General features: G+C 42.1%; 1 protein-coding gene across 2 annotated transcripts in view; it reads right to left on the reverse strand.

Moving 5' to 3' along the window:
* NUP85 (nucleoporin 85) overlaps positions 1-25,790 on the reverse strand; it is a 98,178-nt gene that overhangs the window by 69,110 nt on the left and 3,278 nt on the right. For both annotated transcript variants that reach the window (XM_088482581.1, XM_088482582.1), the window contains exons 3-5: positions 22,080-22,251; positions 13,077-13,147; positions 8,080-8,123 (exon numbers count right to left, since the gene is read on the reverse strand). In XM_088482581.1, the coding sequence (XP_088338707.1) occupies positions 8,080-8,123; positions 13,077-13,147; positions 22,080-22,251 (287 nt within the window). The remainder of the gene's footprint in view (positions 1-8,079; positions 8,124-13,076; positions 13,148-22,079; positions 22,252-25,790) is intronic.

The raw sequence follows: 25,790 nt of genomic DNA on the forward strand, positions 1-25,790 counted from the left end.
TCCTGTGCCCTGACAAGTGCTTTGTATATTGCTCGCAGTTCCAGAATGTTTATTGGCAGACTACTTTCTTGATTTGTCCATCTCCCCTGGAAGGTGTAACGACCTGTCACTGCCCCCCATCTGCGGACTGGCGTCCGTGGTGAGAAGCACCCAATTTGGAACCCAGAACGATCGCCCTTTGTTGAGATGCTCCTTTTTTAGCCACCACAGGAGGGAGTGACGAATCTCTGTAGTGAGAAAGATCTGGGACCGTATTAAAATGATGCTGTCTGTTCCACCTGGAGAGAATCAACCTTTGCAGATGCCTTGAATGGAACTGAGCATACCCCCACCATGTCGAAGGTCGATACCATTGATCCCAGTACCTGCATTGCTGACAGAATGGATACTCTTCGCTTGCATAGCAGCATGTGTATCCGCTTTGATAAGGCCCAAATCTTGTCCTCTGGAAGAAACACCCTTTGTGCCTTAGAATTTAGAAATGCTCTCAGATGTACCATCTGCTGTTTTGGAGAAAGTGATGATTTCTTCCAATGGATGATCCAGCAGTGCCTTTGAAGGCAGACTATGGTCAGTTGAAGATGGTTTTGCAAAACCACCGGAGTCCGTGCAAATATCAGAAGGTCATCCAGATATGGCAGAATTCTGTTTCCCTGACGCCTTTGATAAGCAGTCATGACTGACATTATTTTGGTAAATACCCAGGGAGCAGTAGAAAGGCCAAAGGGTAGAGCCTGAAATTGGTAATGTTGCTGAAGGACAGCAAATCGTAAAAATTGCTGGGGGGATGGGATAATTGGAATATGCAGATATGCATCCTGAATATCCAGGGAAACCATGTAATCTCCCGGCTCCATAGCCAAAATAATTGACCGGACAGTTTCCATGCAGAATTTGGGAACATGGATAAAACTGTTGAGGGTTTTTAGATTCAATATAGGGCGATATGCCCCATTCGGCTTCTGGACCAGAAATAGATTTGAGTAATAATCCTTTCCTTGTTGGGACATGGGAACTGGAACTATTATCCCTGCCTGTAGCAAGGAATGAATGACTTCTTGAAAAGCCAAGGCCTTGTCCACATCTGATGGAGGCTTTGTGGCAAAAAACTTCAGGCGGGGATGTCTCTTGAAAGTGAGAGATCACTTCTCGGCCCCAGGCATCTGTAGTTGTTTGATGCCAATAAGCCGCAAACTGAAGAAGTCGGCCCCCCACCCTGGGATCCCCCAGGAGGAGGCCCGCTCCATCAGGCCGAGGGCTTGTGTTCCAGATTAGAAGCTGAACATCTTGCATTAGTTTGTCGTTTTGACTTATGATAACTAGTCAGCCTAGAAGCAGTCTGTACCTTACCTCTTCCCTGAGTACGGAAGGACTGAAAAGAAACCTGCCTAGCTCTACTATTTGACTCAGATGGCAGACCTGCTGACTTTCAAGCCGCCACAGTAGAAATTGTTATCCAACTCTGCTCCAAAAAGTACCTTTCCATGAAAAGGTAAAACTTCCAGCACCCTCTTTGATCCTGTGTCAGCTTTCCAAGATCTTAACCAAAGGGCCCTGCGTGCTACTATGGATGCTGCTGATGCCTTAGAAGTTAAAATTCCAGCATCCACTGAAGCTCCTCCCAGATAGGAAGCCGCTTCCTGTATGTGGGAGATATTCATCATCTGTTCTCTGGTAGCATTTGGTAGAGAATTTTCCAATGCCTCAATCCATTCTTCAACAGCCTTGGCTACCGAGGCTCCAGCTATAGCCGGACAAGTAACAGCTCCAGATGATGAGAATATTGCCTTAAGACAGGCTTCAATCTTTTTATCTGTGGAATCCCTCAGAGAAGATGCTGATGGAATAGGCAATGTAGCATTTCTGATTAAATACATTACATGAGCATCCACAGTAGGAGGTACCTTCCACTTAGCACATACAGAAAGTGGGAACGGATACAATGATTTTCTCCTCTTTTCTACAAAAAATCGCTTATCAGGGTTACCCCATGCCTCCTCAATAAACTCAGTGAGCTGTTCAGACACAGGGAACTCTGTTTTGACCACCTTTCAGTGGTGATTAAACACCTGAGTCTTCTAGATATTCTGGATGATGAACCTGCTCATAGTAAGGACTGATTTAACCGCCCTCACCAAGAAGTAACATCCACAGAAGATGGATGATCCTCCTCCCCAGAAGTAGATCCTGGAGAGGAATCCTGTGCATCATCAGATTTCTCTGATGATGCGTCTGAATCCATATGTTGGGCAGACTAAGATAAAGACAACTTGCATTTAGGCGCTTTAGTCACTACTGGTCTGTTATCAACATTAGATGGTGCCACACTCTGACTAGAATTGTCATCAACATCCCTTATTGCGGAATGCATATGGAGGTGAAAACATGTGGACACCCCATTCATGGAGGCATCGATGGAGTAGCCAAACGATCCACCACCTGCATCATAACCTGGGAAAAAGAGGTAACCCAAGATGGCTCTTGTCAAACAACAGGTAAATAGGACTGGTAAGGTGGTACTTTATAAAAGTCAAAACACAAACCCTCCTTTATATCCTGTGAGGACACACAAGCCTTACATGATTTACATGAAACCAGCACAGATGGCTCCCCCTGCTGTTTCCCTTTATCTTTTGACATATTCAAAGTAGAGGCACAATCGCAAAGTTATACGACAGCCTTCACAAAATCTCAATGAATGTGAAGTACTTCAGAAAGAAATAACAGTGATAGTTAGAATTGACAGATAGAAATAAAAACAGTATCAGTCAGCAGCTAGCAAATAGTCACATACAATACACATGTAATATAATTACAATTGGCTCCAAATCAGCTACAGTACCCAAAAGGAATGGTAGGACATAGAGCACTGTATACCTTAAACTAGGGAGAAGTATACAGGCAGACTGACCCAGACCCTCCTGAGTCCACAGCTACCAGGTGCACTGCGTGGACCGTGAGCGCCTCATAGACGTGGAGGGTAGGCGGAGCAACCCAGACGTTCGAAACCCTCGTAGGGACTGCGTATGGGTTGGGGGATAGAGCTGCCAGGGCATTCTGGGAGCCAAAGCTTTAACTGTTTGGTGCCTGGTCTTCCAACCATAATATCCCCATGGTATCCCTGTGGATCCCTATGGACCCTGAAGAAGAAATTATACTTACCAAATCATCAAATTCATGCATTGTTTCATCCGACCCATGTAAAAACAAGGTGAAGCAGCCATCTTGGGCACGCTGCTGCAATGTCATTAATGAACACCCTTGGACCTCAAGCCAACCTGAAGAGCAGAGCTCTGAACTAATAATGTGATTTTCCGCCGGAACCCAGAGGAGGCTGTGAGGTCCCTATCAGATTTGGGATGTGGAGATAGGTGTCTTTTATATCCATGTGAAATTTTTCCTGCTCCATGGCACGGATGTTGGAACGTTGAGACTCCACCCACAGATGCACAAGGGATTTTAGATTCAGCATCGGCTGAAAAGTCAAGACAGTTTTTTGTACAAGAAGGAGGTGTGAGTAATAATCCAAGCAAATCTTCTCTTTAATGACTGGGATAATCACTCCCAATAATAGCAGGGACTGGATTAGCCCCCTGATGGGGCCAGACTCCAGGTCGGAAGGGGTGTGGAAGCCTCTGGTCCAAATATCCCCCCAAAAAACTCTGATCCACTGGTCCCAGAATAGCACGCAGAGACAAAGACCAATGTAAAAATCCCTTCACATGTCTGCTGTCCTTCAAGGAGTATATCAGGAAGTTTGATTGACAAGGCAACAAAACAAAGAAACAAGACTCTTTGGTTTGGGCACAATCTGAAGTGATGATGTAGTTTAAAATGTTTTATTTAATTACCCTTAAAATAAACGCATTTATATCAGATCTAAAATTATCAATTATCCCAAAAAGCAGAAAAAGAAGCAAAATCATTTTATTGCTAATGTATAGTAAAAAGAGGGTTGAATTCAAATACATATTAGATTAACCCTATAGTTATTATGGCGAAAATATGAGAAGCCTCAGATTATGTTCATAGTCTCAAAATGAAAAAGCTGAGACTAGCGCCGGCACAAGCAGATACAGATTTCTGTTTAATACATGATTTCAACAGAGAGAAAATTGCTGCAAGATATTATATTATATTTACTACCAGATGATAAGAGAAGAATTACAATATCTTAGCTGTTACAATAGGTTACAATATTTAGGCAGTTAGTAAAACAGAAAACACCTGAGATAACAGTGAAATGCAGTTTGGATGACAACGTTATAATACTTCTATCACAGTGTGGAAAGAAACTATTTGCAATCACAATTGCAAATATCCCGGCGCTCGATATCAAAAAGGATAATTTAATACGTGCCAGCTGCAAGTAATGAGGGTTTGGTCAAAAACCCTGAGATAAAAATCTCCACAGCAAAAACAAAATAAAAAGCAAAATCTTTACTGCGCTAGGCACTGTTGGTAAATTAAGATTTATATATCTATATCAGGTTTGCTGTCTGTTTAATAAACAGGAGGCATATGGTAAAAATATTAACTATTATTTAATACATACAAATTAATCCACATACAAACATCAAAAATTGCAATCATATACACATAAATAAAAATCAGTCATATATAAAAAACTGCAGAGATCAAATAACTCTCTTACTGTAGTGCATTGGTATGAGAGTAAGGCTTGATACATATCACTGAGGTTCCACAGCACAACGTTCTATTACTGCTAATAATTTGCAACAGTGTGGTTTTAAAGTATCAATTAGTTTCCAATAATAAAACGGCTGAATTCCGCTATTTAATAGACATTCACTACTGGCGTCCCAGTGTGAAATAAAGTCACGTTGGAATATAGAAGGTGGAAAAAGGGGAAAGAATGGATAGTACCTCAACCCCTGGATGGCTGTATCCTTCCACACCAATGCCCGTCCTTAATATAGCTTGTCCGCTTTCAATATAGCCGCAGCTGAATGGAGCCAGCTACCGTGCAGCAGGAATCCAGAGCCGCCTATGGAGCGGTGGTTGTGATTCCGGCTGGCGGTGTACTCCGGGGATACAGTGGAAGAACGGAGCTGCCCACGAAGCGGTGGCTGTGTTTCAGCTGACGGTGGACTCCGGGGATGCGGCGGAAGACCAGAGCAGCCTGTGGAGCAGCTGCTGTGTATCGGCTGGCGATGAATTACGGAATGAACCGTCACCTTCTAAAGATCCTCCAAAGTGAAAATGCAGCAAGTGGTATGATGCTGTGAAAAATTCAGATGCCTGGGTGATGACGTCAACGCGTTTCGTCTCAACTTCTCCACTCTTTTCACATCTTGATACATCTGCACTCCAGTCCCTAGCAACCGGAGTGAACACTGAACCAGCGACTCAGCACAAACCCTAACACTCAAAGAGAGGATCCTCAGAGCAACAATCACCATCGATAGTGGTACAGAAGAAAAGGCTGAGTAGAGTCTCCTAAAACTAGGTTAGGAGCTGCAATGCTGGGAATAGGCAATATAATTGCTGAGCAGCAAAGTAATTCTGAAGGGCAATACAGGTAAAGTACACTTGAATCCGCAATAAGCAGGCGAGTTGTACGTATTCAGAGGACTTGCTTGAAGTTAGGATCACTGTAGGCAGAAAACTTGGCACTTGAAGCGCTAGGATAGTCTATGATACACCCATGAGAATTCAGGCTACTACATAGGCTGGAACAAAAATGTAGCACAGTCTTGTGCAGGATTGGAACCAGATTGGGATTGGAGATAACAGTAGTGGAAACAGAATGGAACCAGAAGCTTGAACCGGACTGGGACCGGAGGTCACAGCAACTGAACCGAAGGTATGATCCAAGCTCGGACCAGTGGTAACAACAGAACCGGAATGGTACCGGAGGCTTCAACCAGTGATAGCAGCAACAGAACCGGAATGGGACTGGAGGCTTGAACCAGGCTGGGACTAGTGATAGCAACAAATAAAACCAGACCAGATGAGAGCAGCAGCTTGAACACAGGCTGGTAAAGGTGCAGACTGGAGTCTGGTCACAGTGCAAGACCATAAGAGTAGATGAAGCTGCAGTGGCTTGCAGAAATCCAGCAGACAGCAGCACAAGTTCAGGCAGCACGTTGGGGGGGTAGCACATACACACTGGTGAGTGAGCACGCAGAGAAGCAATGAACCACATTGTTTTGACAATGTGCTTGTGGCAGGTGCAGCCTTAAATAAGGTGCTCCTGCAAGTGATAGGAGGAGGCAGTCATGTAAGCACAGCGGATAGGTAGGGACTGGATACCAGTCACCTGATCAGAGTCAACATGGCTGCACCAATGACCCTCAGGAGTACAATGAGAACGCTCTGGTACAGAATGGCCCACTATTATAAAGCACTGCCACACAGGATAAGTATGACTAAGTCCAAGTTTTGCGACACCTTTTTTCTTATATGATCAGAACAGAGTTCCAGGATACAAAGGTAGACACATACTAGTGAACTAACAGGCAAGAAAATATAAGTATGTAGTCAGATGGCGTAAATCTAATCCTTTAGGTCATTTTTTTTTCAAAGCTATTGTAAGAGTAAGGATACACTGGCCAACACAGACAATGGGGGGAGTTGAATTCAGCGCAATGATAAATAGCCACGGGAGGGAGCTCCCGCAGCCATTCAATTCAATGAGCTGTGTGCCTTGTCGGGAAGCAGGTAAGTCAGATAATGCCGGTTCTCGCGACTTAACCTGGGTGTTAAGGCGTGGTAATCGGCATTCTCCAACTAAAATGCCGCGCTAAGCTGGCAAACAGCTGCGCGCCTGGCACTTTTGTCGGATTTCTCCTCGCATCCGCAAGGGGGTGCGAGAAGAAATCCTTTAGCCACCCAAACAGCGCACTGTATTGAATAGCTGCGGGAGCTCCCTCCCGTGGCTATTCTACATCGCACTGAATTGAATTCCCTCCAATGAAAGAAAGTCATTACTTACTCAATAGAAACACTAGGATAGAGTACACTGACAGAGTGGCAATAATCAGTACTCCATTTAGAAATGAAAAGAAAATGAGAGCACAGACAAGCACAATCCATGCAGTGATTATAAACAAGACATTAAGAGACTATACTGCAATCAGTGCAAATGCAAACAATTCATACATTTAGAGCAAGAGAGAAGATCCTGGCACCACTGACAACTGAATAGCATGAGAATTCTAGAGCTCACCAAAAAGGATACGCTGGAAAAAAGCACATCGCCCTGCTAACCTCCCTATCTCCTCTAAGAGCCACTGGAATACATTTTGGGAACAGCAGAGACTTGAGCTAGTGCTTATGCATGCTGCCATTCTGTGAAGTTCTGATAGAGAACTCTGTTATTATAAAGAAACACGGCAGCTAAATAAATAAATGCACAATTATGTGAGGATATTAATATTCCCTGTTTGCATTCCAGAGTGCACAGGAAACAGTCACCATTGAGAGAATTTGGTCAACAATCTCATAGTAGCGAATTGTAGCTTGGATAAGTGTAATTATAAGCATACAAAGAACTCAAAAGAGAGATAATATGAGAGGTCTGACATATTTAGTACATATGGAAGGATCACGGGGGAACCAAGGGCTAACCAAAAGAAGAAGTCTCCATATCGGAACAGCTAAACTAGCATTTCCACTCTTTCATGCATTTGTTCAGGAATTTGGATATTTGCCTTTTACAGTACAACCATTTTTTTCTATAATGGGCGAGCTGACTATAGCTAACCATTTTGTGATTGTACGAAACAATTGGGAGCCTCATTTCCTACAATTAGTTTCTTTCTATTTGGTCACTGCTAACTTTAATATATAGGAACAGGAGTTCAGTGTTTTTATGTTTGTGCCCATGAAATACAACACTTTTGTTTCATAGCCTCCTTATTGGTGCCTTTATAACAGTTTTGCTTTTGTATAAACTGAATTTGTAGTCTGCAGGCTACAACTATCTACCGATTTCATTAGTGAGGTTACAATCATATTGACTCTGAACTTCAGCAACATACGGTAAAATGAAAAAAGATAGAATTAACAGAACAAACTACATGACAAACCTGCATTGAAAATATATTTACCTACCTGTTCGGACCTCTTGGCACTTTGAGCTGGATCTCGTATGGGAGCTAAAAGACAGAATTGAAAAATGACTAAGTTTAAAATTCTGGTATAGCTATAACTGTGCAGAACTGACAACTAGAAGGCATTAGAATAGGGTGGCACTGTTACCAATATACCCACAACATGATAGTTTGCGGAATAGAAAGGGCAAATAGTTCAGTGGATAGAAAAAAAATTGAGTGAAAAGAATGAAAAGCTTATGTGGGGTACATACTTGGGCGACGTACCAACCTACTGAGCAACCGACCGACCGATTTTGGGAAGCATACAAACTTACCAATCGGCTGCACAATATGTCTGGCCAAAAGAACCAGTTGTGATGTCATTTTTACTGGTTTCTATGGCCAGCATATGGGTGGGTCATTTGGTCATGTGTACATACGAGCATACGTGAACGACATCTTTCAGATATATCGCATCTGCCGTGATATAGCTGTGAAAGACGTCATTCACAGATAGATATAGATAAATAGATTGTGTATATATATATATATATATATATATATATATATATACATACACACACACACACACACACACACAATCTCTCTATCTATGTATAAATTAAAAATAAGAGGGTAAAAAAAATATATTAGTAGAAAAAATATAAAAGGTCGTCATTATTTTTCCATATGTATATCGTTTTGGACTTCACCAAGATGGCGACCGGGAAGGAGACTGTAGAGATCAAGGACTAGTGCACAGGGACCAAACGCATGCGCAGAGATGGATTGAGCCAGACAGACATCTAACAGAAGCCGGGCGGAAGCAACAGGAGGATGTTGCTAGGAGACCCGGGCGCGCATAAGCGGAAGCAGAACTTAAGAGTCGGGCGGATGAGAACTGTGTGTGGGCGGAAGTGACGCGCAGACCCGGAAGTGGGTCCCGCGCCCTGGATCATGTATATTACAACACTATAATTATTAACTTTAAAAAGGATGATGTATGGTGCCATCTACAGATAAACAGCCTTTTAAGACAGCAGCCAAGCTGCATTGATCTAAACTTTCATAGGACATCGCTTGTGCAAATCACAAACCAGAAGTGATGTCACCAACAACAATTCAATCAGTCCTAATTTATGGGGGTATAAGTAAGAGCCACCCTCTGACAGCAGTACCCCATGATAAAGTCCCAGTAGGACGAAACGCGTTGAGAAGCTGCCTTTTCTTGCCTGATGAACTTTGAACTTTTTATCATCAATTCAGATAAGCATTGTTTTTAGAACAAAATTCTTTTATCCTATTTTTAAGAATTATTTCTCTCTGTGTTTTATATCTGAGTTTTTAAAACGTATTTATCTGTTTAACCTGAGGAATTTATTCTATGAACTACTCAATCACTTTATATGTTTGCACAGCACATGGCACTTTACAGCAATATTTTTCACAAATAGAACTATCATCGCTGCTATTATTGTGTGCAATTCCATTGTTCAAATTTTATGTTTGTCATGTCAGAATAAATTGTTTTAAATGTTACTTGTGTTAAGGTACACTAATATATATTTTTGGTATACTTACACACACAAATATTAATTCACAAAGGTTGTATATGGTTGTTCCACTTCACTATTGTTGTACAACACACAAGGCGCTTGATGTGACTATACATACACATATCTTTAATTTATACATAGATAGAGAGAGGTAAGAGAGGCACTCAGCAGATTAGTAGAAAAAATATAAAAGGGCGTTATTATTTTTCCATATGTATATCGTTCCAACGTTTCGGTCAACACGTGACCTTCCTTAAGAATTACAACAGCACAGCCATGGCAACTGAACCTACTCCCCAAAAAATGTATATAAAGTTGAAGAAAGTAAATGTCCAAAATTCCAAAATCTTCTTTACCCCAGGAACATACTGAGTGGATTACACTCATTGAGTCCTTTAGGGGCCATGGTACCAAGTCGGTAAATCCATTTAGCTTCCAGTTTGGCTATTTAAGTGGACCAGGCGGGTTAGGCAAGTTTGTATATTCCTTTTCAGGGTGGTTATTATGGTCACGTTGTTATGGCTGTGCTGTTGTAATTGTTGAGGAAGTTTCACAAGACGCTCATGCGAACGCCGGGGGACCGTTCGCTAAACTCCTCCCATCTACTGTCCATCATCCCTGCTCTGTTCTACTTTGGTTCCTGTGGCTATTTCCTACTGGTGCAAACGCTGCTCCGATGCCGGTGATAGCATTTCACGTGTTTCTGGTTTTATCCAGTCGAGTACCCAGTCCCCCTATCCACTTTTGTTACCCGACGTTTGTGTCATCTAGGCGGCACGGTCCGCATATCTACTACCTGCCGTTTGAGTCATCCAGGCGGCACAGACAGCACTCAGTGTCCAGAGTGTGCAGTTCAGAGTCCAGCTGCTTGCATCAACCCGGCGGCACAGGCCGCAATCCAGCGTCCAAAGTACGCAATCCTGCGTACCACCGCCTGTGTCAATCTGGCGGCACAGGTCCTTCTTCAGACCACCGCAGCCAAGGCTGTTACAAGGCCCAAAGGCTGCATCTTGTACTACGGCCCACAGGCCACAGCCTGCCAAGGCTGCTACACAGCCCAAAGGCCACATCTTGTTCTACAGCCCACAGGCCACAGCCTGCCAAGGCTGCTACATGGCCCAAAGGCCACAGTCTGCCAAGGCTGCTTCACAACAAAAGGGCGCATCTTGTTCTACGGCCCACAGGCCACAGCCCAAAGGCAGCATCTTGTTCTACGGCCCACAGGCCATAGCCTGCCAAGGCTGCTACACGGTCCAAAGGTCGCATCTTGTTATACGGCCCACAGGCCACAGCCTGCTAAGGCTGCTACACGGCTCAAAGGCCGCATCTTGTTCTACGGCCCACAGGCAACAACCAAGGCTAACCAGCCCTCAAGGATGCTGCACGGCCCAAAGGCCGCATCTTATCTCACTACCCTCGGTACCCGACTAGTCAAAAACTTACCAGCCCTCAAGGCTGCTCCACGGCCGCAGCTAGCCAAGTGATCCAGCCCTCAAGGATGTTGCAGGACTATACCTTCAAATGATAATACATGTACCCTAACAGGAAGGTCACGTGTGGACCGAAACGTCAGAACGATATACATATGGCAAAAGAATAAATAACGCCCTTTTATATTTTTTCTACTAATCTGGTGAGTGCCCCTCTTCTTTTGAATTTGTGTATTGGACTCCTGCTGGCGTCCCTGTGGGAAGACACCCCAGCTGCTGTTATGGATTCGGAGATGTGAGTGCGGCTCTTTTCTAACTTATATCATTTATTTTATATATATATATATATATATATATATACACACATACATATACACACATGTAAATATACAGCGTACACATTAGCCAATGCACTAATATATCATTCGTCAACTGTATGCATGATATATCGTCTATAGTGTAGAATATTACTAGGCCTGCCCTAGAATGAACAATAGAGAAAAATACACAAGCTGTAACAAAAAAAAAAACACATAAAAATAAAATCAGCCCACTTCTTTGCAAAGGGGTAGAGCCAGTAATGAAATTCACAATCATAGGGTGCACTTCTATAGTCAGCCTAGGGAGTAGATGGGCATACACGATGATCTATTACTTAATACACAAGCAATAGTAAATGTATGCATAAACAGGGGTTCTGATATCAATGTTTCACTGTTCATTGGTAAAACCTGTAACCTCATCTTTTTAACTGGTCACTAAACTACTTGATTATTTATTTATTTATTGACAGTTCTTTATATAGCACACACATATTCCACAGACTAAACAGAGAGTATTTCAGACATTCACATCAGTCCCTACCCCAGTGGAGCTTACAATCTACAGTTGGGGCCTTTTACACTATGGCTCAAAATAGCCTCTCTCAGTGGGCTAGGTCCAGTGCAACTTGACCGAGCCGGGCCACTTATTCGCTCAAAATGTGCTGTTTATTCAAATAATTAATACATCTGGAAGCGACCAAACTACATTGCTAGGCTTGCGACAATTGTACAAATGTGTGTCAATGAGTCTGAATCTGTGTAAATAGGGCTCCAATGCGAGCATGTGCGGCTTTTCCTCACTTCAGGTTTCATTGTAAATCATCTGCGACTTAGAAGGTGTGTTACACCAATTGCTGTGCCTAGTGTCTCTGGTACACTGAGTGTCATTTTTTGAGTCTGCAATCTAAAGGTGCGATATTAATGGACGACTGAACGATAACGCTAACGATATCGTTCACTCATCCATTAATTGGGCAGCAAAATGTTGGCAACGACTAGCGATGTGCGTTCACACTGGTCGTTGCCGGCATCGATCATCGCCCAAACATGCAGGTCAATCTGCCGATAACGACATATTGACCATGTTCGGGGATGACGAAGGGTGTTTACACTGAACGACTAATCGTTCAGTGTAGGGACTCAGGGGATGGGGAACGACAGTACAATGTCGTATTCGTACTGTTGTGTACCCATCTGCTAGTGGATGTGCGCCTTGTAAGATGCGAAATGTAAAGAAAAACATGGTACAATATTGCTCTCAAAGCGCCTCAATCGCACTGGGCATCTCACGCCATATGTATATGTGTAAAGATGCGCAGTGTATGAGGACACGTCTGCAAATTCCCTATCACATGGACAAACATACACACTAGTGTCAATATTTGTCAGAAGCCAATTAACCCACTAGTATGTTTTTGGAGTGTGGAAGGAAGCCGTGGCACCCATTCAAAAACGTGAGTGACATACAAATACCACACAGATGAGCCATGACTGACTTATAACATCCTTAAACTTTATAGTAGGGGTACGTATTATCCCATACACATAAAGCTCCATTACTGTGTGCGGTCCTGTTTTGAGCCAATTAATTTTAAATTGTGTTGCCATACAGTATCCTGTTAAATCAATAAATATGGCTACAAATTATTGCACATACTAGTTGCTATGATTTTAAACAAGACAAAATGATAGCGGAGTGGCTCTTACCAGACAGAGTATTCATTTCCTCCATGCAAGCCTGAAGAACTGAGCGATACTTTTTACTGACTCGGACCAGCCTGCGAAAAATTAAATTTAAATATATATAAGCATAGAGCCGGGTAGAGGAACTTGCAGAAAAAAAATCTCTGTGCTCAGCCAAACAAAGAAAAAGATCTATTAGTAATCTGCTTATGTGGGACATTTTTTTAATCAAGTAATTTTATTGAAGGTTTTCCAATAATAAACACCAATAAATAAAAACAACATACATAAACTAGAACAGATGGGTTGGGTATGGGATGCTGGCAGTTGGGATCCCGGCTGTCAGAATCCAGACATCGGCATCCCGACAGGGCTAGCATACAGACAGTTATTGTTAACCCTCACCCTGTCCCTACCCTAACCTCCCCCCCTAGTGGCTGACCCTAACCTCCCCGCACCCTAAAGCTAACCCTTCCTCCTGTGCCTAACCCTAACCCCGACTTACCTTCAGTATCCCAGCGGTCGGGATGCCGGCGCCAGTATTGTGATAGGTGTCGGGTTTCTAGCGCCGGTAATATCAGCGCCGGCATCGTGGCCGCTGGGATAATGACTGGATCCCGAACAGATATAATAATTAGCAAGATAGGAAAAGAACACAAGCATAACAATACACATTAGCAAATTATTACAGGAAGAATCAGATAAAATATGGACAGATTAAGACAACAGGGATATTCTAAAACAGAAGGAATAAAAGAACACAATAGAAGTTCAATATTAAAAGGTAAGAGCGACCATAATATTATAACAGGTTGGAGGACACCGATAAGGGCACCCAATAGACATAGTCAGGGATGACTAAGGCCCGTATTTACTACAATCCGCATTTCAAATGCAGTTGTAGTGTGATATTCTGGCTAAATTTGCATTGCTACACAACCCAACTCCCGCCCCCCCTTCCCCCCCAAGCCACCGCTGGTCCCTCCTCTGACCTAGACCCCTTCTGTTGCCCAGCTATCATTTCCACTACCCCCCCATGCCGCTGCCCGCTTGCCACCGTTGATCCCCCTCCATCTCCCTTACCCTTGTGGCTGCTGCCCTAGCCCCCCTGGCCCACACTTACCTGCACAGGGGGCTTAGCGGTGACTGTCTCTGACCAGCCAATCAGCTGATGCTGCAGTCAGCTGACATGCAGGAAAGTCCCGCACTTTACGGCATCTCAGGTGACTGCAGTCAACAGCTGATTCGCTGGTCAGAGGAGGTGACCGATCTCCGGTCCAGGTAAGTATGGCGGGGGAGGGGGGGGTTTAAAACTATGATTTTTTTATTTTTTTTTATAGTGATCAGCTTGTGGTCTGTCATTTATTTTTACAATTGATTATTAGTAAATCTCAAGCAGACCACGTTTCCATTACAAGTATGGTAAATGCGATCTGCATACTACAAATTTGTGAATTGAAGGGATAATGCTGGCCATACACCTGCACGATTTTGGGACCAATTGCCCGATTTTCGATGAGTCATAAGATGGATCTTGTGAAAATCGTGTATTATTTTAGTAAGATAAGATGCGCGCTCCCACAGCTCCTAGAATCAGATCTTATGATCAGATGTGCAGCCCATATGTTCCATCGTATCGTGTGCAGATCGTGCCGTTTATTTTGTTCATGCGATCCATCGTGTAGCAATTCAAGTCATTTCAATTACTGTTTCCCTCATGAGCCTGTGTGACACAAGATCGATCTTACGACAGATTCTGTGCTAAGAAAAACAACAAACATGCTGCCGGGACTGCCAGGGAATCGAAGGGAAATTGTATGATGAATCGGATCTTATGCTGGTCGTGTAGGTGTATGGCGAGCTTTCGAGTAGTTTTTCATGATAACTACTCCAATTGCCCATTAATACATTTATGTGATACTAAAATGTGAAAAGGGTGTAAAAAGGAACACCCTCTTTTTAAAAAAAAATGTAAGTAAATATAATATTGATAAATAGGCCCTTATACTGATGAGGAACAGGGCTCAATAGCATATCTGGATGCTTGCCAGAGGGCCCAGACTGTCAAATTTAAGTGGCCATAACCGCTTATGATACATAAAACGTTCATGCTAGATAGTAATATTGGGACTTGGTGTTTTAGAGATAAAGGGGCATATTCAATAGTTATGCAAACCCAGCAGCTGCTGGGTTTTTCCTATTCAAATGAAGGAGAGAACATGAGTCACGGTAATTTTTATAGAAATCACTGCATCTTTTTTCTCGCAGTCCCAAAGCAAGTCTGATTTTCCTTACAATGTTATGCTAAGTAGATATTGTAGGGATTTGCTCCAGAACCCCAATTGGAGGTTTCCAATTAGCTGAATTAGTCCATGATTAATTACCTTCTGGCAGCGCCAACATGCTGCAGTCTACTTCCGTCTCTGTTAAGTGTACTGTTGGCTTGTGTGTGTGTGTGGGGCGCCACTAGTGCGGGCGCAGCTGGTGTCCGTGTGCTGTGTGTTGAGCACCCCGCTCCTGTGTTTGCTTGTTTTTTTTAATTGAACATCGCGGGTATCGGGAGTGCGCATACCCACGACAATTCAAAATTATTCTGTTGTTTTGAGCACCATGCCTAAAATACAGTAAAACAACATGATTTTTGTACATACCAGTAAAATCCATTTCTCCAATTCCATGGGGGACACTGGAGTTACAGTGGGGCATAGTAAGTAGTGTGTGGTGCCTGACACTTTAAATCTGAACAGATTTCAAATTGCCCCCCACACCCCACCTGACCCAGTTAAGTTTAATCAAGCCCAAGGAGAGTCGGAAAGGAGATATGAACAGAAAAGAAATAGGAGAACTCCCTAACCTAACATGTCCCAACAACAACAGTAGTAACAGTCAACCTGCATGCAAACAACCATAACACAGAGAGAAAACATAGCAGCACAAGGATTGTGTACAGTGTCCTCCATGAAATCGCAAAAATTAATTTTACTGGTACGTGCAAAAAACATGTTGTTTTCTCCTTTATCCGCTGTGGGACACTGGAATTAAGCTGGGGATGTCCCAAAAGCAGTCCTCACAGGAAGGAGCACGCTGTGGCTGCAGGAAGCATCCTGCGCCCAAACCCAGCCTCTTTAGATGCAAAAGAGACAAAACATTAGGATTTTACAAAGGTATGCATAGAAGACCAGGTGGCAGCATGGAACAGCCGAGCAGCAGGGGTCCAACGCCACGCAACCCAACAGGTGCCCACCGACAAAGTGGAATGAGCCGAAACCCTGGAGAGCACCAGATGGCCACTAGCAAAATAAGCTTGTCAAAGAACCACCCAAAGCCATCGTTTGCTTTGAAGATGGCCAACCCCACTTGTGGGCATCATAAATGACAAACAAGTCATCCATCTTGTGTAAGACCAAAGTGTGAGCCACATAACATCGAAGAGCTTGTACCACAACTAGAGAATGAGCAGAGGAAGAATCTCCACTGTGAAGAGCCAAAACCACAATAGGTTGATTTATGTGAAACTTGGAAACAACCTTCGGCAAAAAGGAAGGATTGGTACGCAGCGCTGAACGGTCGGCATGGAAGACCAGATAGGGTTAACGATATGACAACGGCCATGCCCTCTTGGAGGAGGCAATTGCCAGGAGGAAGACCATCTTCCAGGTCAAGTACTTTAAGTAGACCAAGTCCAGTGGTTCATACAAAGCTGATTGTAAAAAATTCCAAGACAACATTCAAGTCCCACAGAGCCATGGGAGGAAGAAACGGGGGTTGCAGATGAAGAACACACAGGCATAAATGTCTGTATTAATGAAAGTAAGGCCAAACGATGCTGGAAAAAAAATGGAAAACGCAGACACCTGCATCTTTAGAGAACCCAGGCGTAGACCCGCATCCAGACCAGCCTAAAGAAACAGAAAACGAGATAAACAAAAAGAAGGAAGAAACTCAGACATCGCATACCAAGTCATGTAAGTCCACCAGATGAGCTGCTAAAGCGGAGCCAAGAACATCTTGTGAGCCGTTGAAATAACCTTTTACTCTGAAAATGGTGTTCTCAACAGCCACGCCGTCAAATGTAGCTGAGGCAAGGCAGGATGGAAGGATGAATGGATGGATGAATGAATGAATGGAGCTTGTTGAAGCATGTCTGGATGAAGTGAAGAGGCTATCAGAAGACACCGAAAGACTAAGTATCACACCCTGTGCGGTTAATCTGGAACCACCAGGATTACAGTTGCCTGTTCCAGCTTGCTGCGTTTCAGGACTCTAAAAAGAAGAGGAAATAAATAAATCAGGCTAAACGACCATGGTAATGAGAGAGCGTCTGCTGCCAGAGAAGTTCCGGGTACTTTGTTCTGGAACAATAAAGAGGAACTTTGTGGCTGTAACAAAACACCATAACATTGATGTCTGGTAGCCACCATCTCGTTACCAGAGTCTGGAAAACGTCCGGGTGAAGGGACCGATTCCTGGGGTGAAGATCCTGATGGCTGAGGTAATCTGCCTCCCAATTTTCTAATCCATTTTGAACACAGCTAATATGGTATGATTTATGCCCAATCTACTGGACTAAATTATTAAGAGTTTAGAAACTCTTTGCGACTGCTTAATCACAATAACTCCAAAGTCCAGAAACGCAATATACATCATCTTAAATAAACGTAGCAACTGGGGACTAACTGACCGCCTGAAAATTTTGTGATATCTCACTCATGGCCAATGAACTTTTTTTGCCCCCTTGGTGATTTATACACTCTACCGCTATGGCGTTTTCCGGATGGATATTCACGGTATGCCCTGCAGATGCTGTTGAATTGCCAACAATGCGATGAGGATTGCCCTGAGTTCAAGGACATTTATGGGTAGCATCACTTCCTGCACATTTTGGTGGGAATGCCCCAATCTCCTTCCCTTTAGGTCTCAATAATTTGCTTTACAACTATCCTAGGTGATGAAGTCCTGGTGGATGCAGGGTTTTGGTTACTTAACTTCACCTAGAGCCCAGCTAGTAGTTATAAAAAAATTTTTTATAATTAGATAGACAATAAAATTATTGAAACGGTCATTTCTTGGAAGCTACTAATAAGGTAATTCTGTATAACCCCTTCCACAGTATACAAAAGATTATTGTCCTATTCAATTACTAACCATGCGAAAACGGCAAATGTAAAACAGGCGAACAGTACTGTCAGAATAGTGGAAATCAGTCTGAACCCCCCAAAAAGATGCACTAACATTGGGGATCAATGTAGAAGTGTTCCAACAGCCCTAATAAAACTATCTGTGGTACTGTAGTTGTTTAAAATCCTTGTTATTAGCGTCCTTGTAAAAGTGGTGAAGAATTGCATTAAGCAGTATTTTTTGGTGAAAAAAAAATAGTTTTGTTAAATTTGGGGTAATTGAAAATGGGTGCTAGCATATTTTAAATTCTCTAAAGTGAATTTTAGAAAAACATGAAAAACGCACTTGCTGTATGCACCTGCAATCCTAAAAACACCTGATCCATCCTTGCAGACCCCTAAGAAGTCTATTTCTCTAGTTTTTATGCTTGCCCCCCTACTTTTTACTTTTTCGCCCCCAAAATGAAAGTACTTTTTTGGGGCGTTCTTATGTTTTTTCAGTTTATTTTTACAGTTGTCCTTTGGGGGCTGTCCCAAGGGTTCCGAGTGGTCTCCCCACGTTTGCACTCCAAAATAAAAATGTTCTTCTTTTCTCCTGCTATTCTTAAGATAATCTTTTTCGCCTATTACATTGCATTGACTTTCTGCGTAGACGAAAACCAGCTGGAACTTGAATTTGGAGAGAAGTTCCAACCACGTGAAAAGCCGTGATCGGCGATACTTTTCCGTGGATAACGGCTTTTCGCTTCTAATTGAATACGGCCCTATTTTGCAAATAAAAAAAAAGCAAATGTAAATAGATTACATAGATAAAAAAATAAAGACTCAAGATTACTGCAAGTGGTGTGAAAGTAAATTATTTCAGTACAGATACTTAACACTGGTGGATGAAAGATATCCAGAGTGTTCCTTGCAAACAATAGAACTGCCTTTGACACACCGGTCAGTTAGTCCCCAATTACTACGTTTATTTAAGATGATGTATATTGCTTTTCTGGACTTTGGAGTCATTGTAATTAAGCAGTCGCAAAGAGTTTCTAAACTCTTAATAATTTAGTCCAGTAGATTTGTCTACTTGTAAAAGCAGCTGTAATTTAATAGGCTATGCTTACCTACTACACAGTCAAGGTAAGAAGTGTTCCGTTTGTTGCTGGAATGGTAAGCTCCCGACTTTTGTTACTAATATTGCACAGCTTATGGCTGCCACAAAATTGATCTAGCACTAATGCAGCTGGCATAGGGACTTTAAACGTTAACAGTTATAGCAACATGTTGAATGGGACTGGAGGCACAACTGACAAAGGATTCTGCTTGTACCCTACTCCAAATTACCGTGAGGTAATGCTTTCTTTAAGGATCCCTACTGCTCAGGGGACGAGGGATCCCACAGGAGTAATCTCCATAGCATGTCACACACAAAGATGGTGACAGAAAAAAAAAAAAAAGGCCACGCTCTGGCCCATCGGCAGAGTAAGGGATGGAAAGTGTGCTTTCCCACTCTCCCCTCTGCTCCAGGATGTGCTCTGGCCTATTAACAGAGCAAGGGGAGGAGAATGTGCTTTCCCACTCTCCCCCTGCTCCAAGGGATACTGCACGGGCTTATCAAAACAAAGTCCCATCCACTCTCTGGCTTCCGGCAGCTTCCGAGAGGAGCCGGAGTTTGCTTCAGATTTACAAGATCCCGATGGAGGAGTTTTTCAGTTTCATCCCCTCTTGGCTTTCAGAGGTTGTTTTTCTTTGAAGCTATTTGTTGGCTCCTAGACTTTGTGGCTGTGCTCCTGCATACTTTTCCCTACTTTCAGTTGTTAGGCTGTTCTGTATACGCTTGTAGTTTAGCATAGTGGGCCGTTAGATTGCGTCCCTTGACGCTTTCCTGTTTCCACATACAGTGTTATATAGACGTCTGAGTAGGCTTCCTTTGTATCTCCCTCATTGTTAAAGGATGGTTGACTCCCAGGCCCTGATTGTTAGGTCACATTTCTGCCTTATTACTGTTACAGAGAAGTCTGACCTGCTTTTGGTCATCCTTCCATTTCTGCAGTGTGCGCCACATATACAACCTCAATATTATATATATATATATACATATATATATATATACATATATATATATATATATATACACACACACACACAGTTGTACCAGTCCCCCTATGGGACCTCAATTTGGCATTGGAGGTGCTTCAGCAGGACCTGCAGTGGCTTACTTGGAAGTTGGTGTTCTGTTGGTCATTGTTACTGCTCTACAGGTTTCGGAGCTGGAAGCTCTGTCTACTAGTTCTCCTTTCCTGATTTTTCCCTTTGCCATGCAATGCTCTACACTATGCTGTCCTTCAGTCCTCTCTGCTTCTTGGATGTTATCTGGGCTTTGTGGGTTCTGTAGCTCAGGCCACATCGGTTGTATGTCCCCTTGGTCCTTTTCTGATGCTCCGATCTGTAGACAGGAAAGAAAGTTGGTCAGCCCCCTAGCACTACTGCTTGTAGGCTGTGGAGGCTGTATATACCAGCTGTGGCACATCATTGCCAACCCTGGAGGTAATGATTAGGGACCCAGAGCACCCGCAAGTGTCAGCTCCATTAGTTTTAACAATTAAGTGCCTATTCCTCAGCCTCCCTCTAAATCCAAAATCTGCAGTGTCCCACAGATAGGACGAAAGAAAAAAACATTCTCTTTAGAAGACCTTCTAATCTCCTTTTCAAGGAAGTCCTTGAATTACACCGCATAAAGAAGAGGAACTGTGGTCCTACTAGATAGCTGCAAAACCAAAAGGTCCCTACTGGAGGTGATTCCTAAAACTTCAAATTGTCTTAGGTGAAAGGATAAAGTAATCTAAACTGCCATAAAGAGCAAATGCATTTTGGTCCACCTGACACCAACTCATTAAAAAGCTGTAACAACAAAAGACCAGCACCACAAAACCAAGATTATTATTATGTTTTTAAGTCCCATAAATTGCAGCTTGTAAAAGGAGCAGGCTCCCAAATATGCTTCTGCGATACCCTTGATGCAAAAAGAATTCCAGCACAGAAGGATCCAAAAAAAAAAAACGTACTGTAGTGTACATTTTTGAAAGAATCAACATAAAAGAAATATTTATGCACTCACTCATTTTAAGTGGTAAAAGTGACTGCCCATAAACAAATCTTTCCACAAGTCAAGCATTGACCGAAAAATAAATGGAACGCAAAATAGAGCAGACTAGCATACTAGTTTATCATCATTTATAATAATCTCAATCTCGTTTTAAGTGATATTTAGGCCTTGATATTTAGTGGAAGATGTCCTTACTGTACACAGAGTTAAATAAATTGCCTTAATTAGAAAAGTGTAACACTTATCTAGAATTGTGCCTTGAATCAATCCCTATACAATAATAGGAGTCCATGATTTTTACTTTTTATTCTTTTTGGAAAGACTGATTCACAGTAGCTCATACCTTAAGTCTGTTTTGCAGGCGGATTGTGCGATTTTTCATACCGCTCATGCTCCATAGGTGAGGATAAGCAACTTAGAGCAATTACGGCTGTTCTACTGTCATACGTGTCAGGCATAAGGCTGGCGCAAATGCAAGCCGATAGTGATGACGACTGCTTTTGCAAATGGATAAGGGTGGTGCAGTCACGCAAATGCATAAAATTCTGAATACAGGTGAAGATCTGCATTCATTTCCAAGCACGAATACATTGAATACAAATGTAGCTGATTTGTATCCAATTCTGAATTAGCCCCTAAAACTAAGTGTAGTCAAAAGTCCCCTAAGTGCTCATATCAGATACACACGTAGACCATGATATTGATTAATGTGGCTTTGAGCCTGTGCAAGCGCTGACCTTTAAAATATATACAATTGTGCAAACATATATGATACATTTCATGAATGATTTCCCATTGACCAACTCGTTTACATACTGTGCTTTACGGGTCTTGCTTGAGGCCTCTTCTTCGCTCTTTTGCAGGCCCACAAATATGCTGTGTGACTCATTCAACAGTTTGCGCAGGACTGGGGAGTAGATATCTTCATCATTACGTACAATATAAATGAATGGACAGAGTGCTGAAGGAGTGGTAATACGTGTAGCATCTGCAGTGTCAGGAGAAGAGAAGGAAAGCCACACTCACTATTTTGTTAAATGAGCTTCTGTCGCTTTGGCATAGTTGTATTTTGCTTTGGATACAACATTATTAATAAAACTACAGGTCAGCTACCCTAAACTACAGTAGGATTGCTTTCACTTTACTTTAAAGGCACATATCCACTAGAAGACAGGCAAACGTCTGCACGATTACAACATTGTAATCGTGCAGTCGTTTGTCAGTCTGTGATGTGCCTACACTGAACGAGCAGTCGTTCAGTGTAGGCATATCAATCATCTGCAAACATGTTTATCCTCAGGTTGTACAACATATTTGTCCAATAATAGATGTCTAAACGACCAGAGGGAGTGCGCATCGCTGGTCGTTTTAGACATTTTTCTTTACGATGTTCAAACGATTTGAGAACAATTGAAAGGAAACGATATCGTTCAATTTAATCGTCTAGTGGATGTGTGCCTTTAGGCCTGTAGACCACCTGTTATTTTTGTAGTTAGCACAACAAAACAATTATGTAAAGTTAGTACTATTCATTTCTTTTTGTTATATTTTTGTAACATTATATTTTATCTGAAAACATGCACCCTCCAAGAAAGGAGAAGGTTAAAGCTAACAGGAGACTGGGAAACCCTGCAACAAACAAAAAGACATAAAATAACAAAAACATGATTGTTACTATTAGCATTTCTTTATAGGGCAGCAAAATATTGCATAGTGTTGTACAGAACAGGCTTACAAACAAGTTAGGCATTGTCTAAAGCAGGGTAGCCAACCCTGGTCCTCATGAGCTACCAACGGTGCATGTTTTGCAGGTCTCTTCACAGAATCACAAGTGATATAATTAGCTCTACCTGTGGATCTTTTCAAATGTGTTAGTTAGTAATGAATACACCTGTGCATCCGCTAGGTGGTCTGGAAAACGTGAACTGTTGGTAGCTCACAAGGGCCGAGGTTGGCTACCCCTGGTCTAAAGCAACAAGCTTAGAAGAACTCTAGGGGAAGGATGAAAGAAATAGGAGGGAGGGACCTGTTTGAGAGCTTATATTTGAAAGGGGAGAGGTAGGAATGGAGGTACTTGAAAGTTGAAACACACAAAGCAGATTAGGCATTTTAGGGTGGGTAGTGATTACATGGTGGTCTGGAAGATTAAAGAGGGAGGGTTCCTTAGGATAGGGAAGTGTGGGAGAAATCTTGGAGACAGGAGTGAGAGGCGCCAATCAATTGGGAGGAAAAGTAACGGTCACCAGCTGACCAGAGTGAGTGTTTGGGAGAATGGAGGGGAATGAGGTTGTAGATGTAGGTAGGAGATTAGAGAGTAAGAGCATTGTAAATGAGGACGAAGAGTTCACATTGAATTCTGCAAGAGTTAGGAAGCTAGTGGAGATTTTGGCTGATTGGTAAGGCAGAAGATCAGCATGTAAGAAAGACCCTATGGCAGTAGCGTTAAGGTGAGAAGAGGCATTTACTGGCAATTATTTGCTCCTTATATCTAAGCACAGCATGCCATTCATGTACCCTTCCACATCATGTACAAGCTACTTGGCCTGGCTACACATTACAAGTCTAGAATAATTAAGGTCTCCGAGAGATAAATTACAGAATAGACTTTCTGAATAATTCTTATTACAAATTGTTAGCATTCTTTTTTTTTTTTTCAATAACAATTTTTATTTTTATTATATATACACTCACAAATGCAAACACACATGTACATGTATATCTATAGAAACATACGTATATATTGCTTGAATAAACACATATACAGAACTGCAAACTGTGCAAACAAATACAGTTCAAAAGCAACACCAAACATAAACATCTTTGTAAGATATAGCTATTCAAAAATATCTATTAAACATAAGCACAGATATAAAGTATATAATTCAATTAAAACCAAAATAACAAAAACAGAATATAAATGTATAAAATAAAATAAAAACACATACCACCCCCGAACCCTGGTGCAGCTGGACCTTTCCATCAATCGCATACTCCTACACTGGAGATGTCATTGTTCCTCTCAAGAGAAAAGGAAGCATATCCCCCTACCCGTAAATATGTAATCTAAAGACACAAATATATAACATCACTCCAAATTACGAAGTAGAGACCAAATCGTAGTCTCGAATAATCGTATTATATGTGTTCTAGCGTCTGAGTCCAGGGAGTCGATATATATACCCCATTTAGCATAAAAGCGAACCACTCCCTTCTCAACATCAGGTATAGTTGCCCTTCTATCAAAATAAAGGATTTGTAGTAAAATAGTTTTAACTCCTTGAAGAGATGGTGCTGTGAAAACTGTCCAATTACGGAGAATAGTTTTCTTCGCCACAGTTACAAATTGTTAGCAATCTAAAGAAAACAATGATCTGCAGTTTCATCTAGTGTTGTTGCATTACACTACAGGTATCCTAGAACATGGTATATTCTAGGGAATTTAATGTTAGCATGTATCCATCTACTTCATGGGTTTTCAACGTTGGCCCTCCAGCTGCTGTGGAACTACACATCCCAGCATGCCATGCCACCGTTTTGATATAACAGTATGCATCCTGGGATCTGTAGTTCCATAGCAGCTGGAGGGCCAAGGTTGAAGACCCCTGATCTACATGGTTAGGTTTGATGATATAGCGCTAATGCTAGACATACGCTGTTCAATTATTGGCCCGATCAGCTAATAAACACCTGATCGGGCCTATAATAGAATAGTATATTGCTGCAACCAAATAGTAATTATCAGTCTGTTGGATACGCAAAATTGTCCAGCATGTCCAAAAGATCTGATAATTGGTGCTCCGATTTTCAACTCAGGCTGAAAGCATCAAATATTGTTGCCATAATCTGACATATCTGAGTATGGCAACGATACCGGACGTTGTTAGCATGTCAGATAATCTGACAGACATTTTAATCTGATGGCGCATGCCCAGCATAAGTGTCAAAAGAGTGGTCACAGAGTAATATTTTTTATGACGCACTGTTCAATTCAAATTAAATACATATTTCAGTTACTTTGTGTAAATTTAAGACAATGTGTCAAGTGATTTCACTTAAAGAGAGCTTCTGCCAACCAAAATGTTACTTAGAATCTGCACACATCCAACACTTAGAGCAGGCCCTGCAGTCTTATCCCCAATACACTAGTGATTTGGGACCATTATGCTACTGCTAGATGGGAAGCATGGGGTACTTCTTTACATGATATTCTGCAGCTTTTGCTGATAAGCCACATCACAGCACTGAGGTCTTGGGTTTGATTCCCATGAAGGCCCTAAAGGATTTATCTGCTAATGGATAGGCTCTGAACAATAAAAATGCGCACTCCCGCAGTCGACAAATTTGGTCTTTTGTCTCTCCAACATGTTGGTCAATTATCGTTTATCGCTGACAGATATTAAAAATATCTGTGTGGTAAACGACGAACGATTTTTGTAATGAAAATGAATAGAAACATAAAAAATAAAAATACACTCCCAGAATGATGTCATGCAATATCGTTTGTAAAAATCTGTCATGTACATGACA

Source organism: Taudactylus pleione, unplaced genomic scaffold (assembly GCF_031769625.1).
Source record: "Taudactylus pleione unplaced genomic scaffold, aTauple2 ptg000290l, whole genome shotgun sequence".
Taxonomy (NCBI): Eukaryota; Metazoa; Chordata; class Amphibia; order Anura; family Myobatrachidae; genus Taudactylus; species Taudactylus pleione.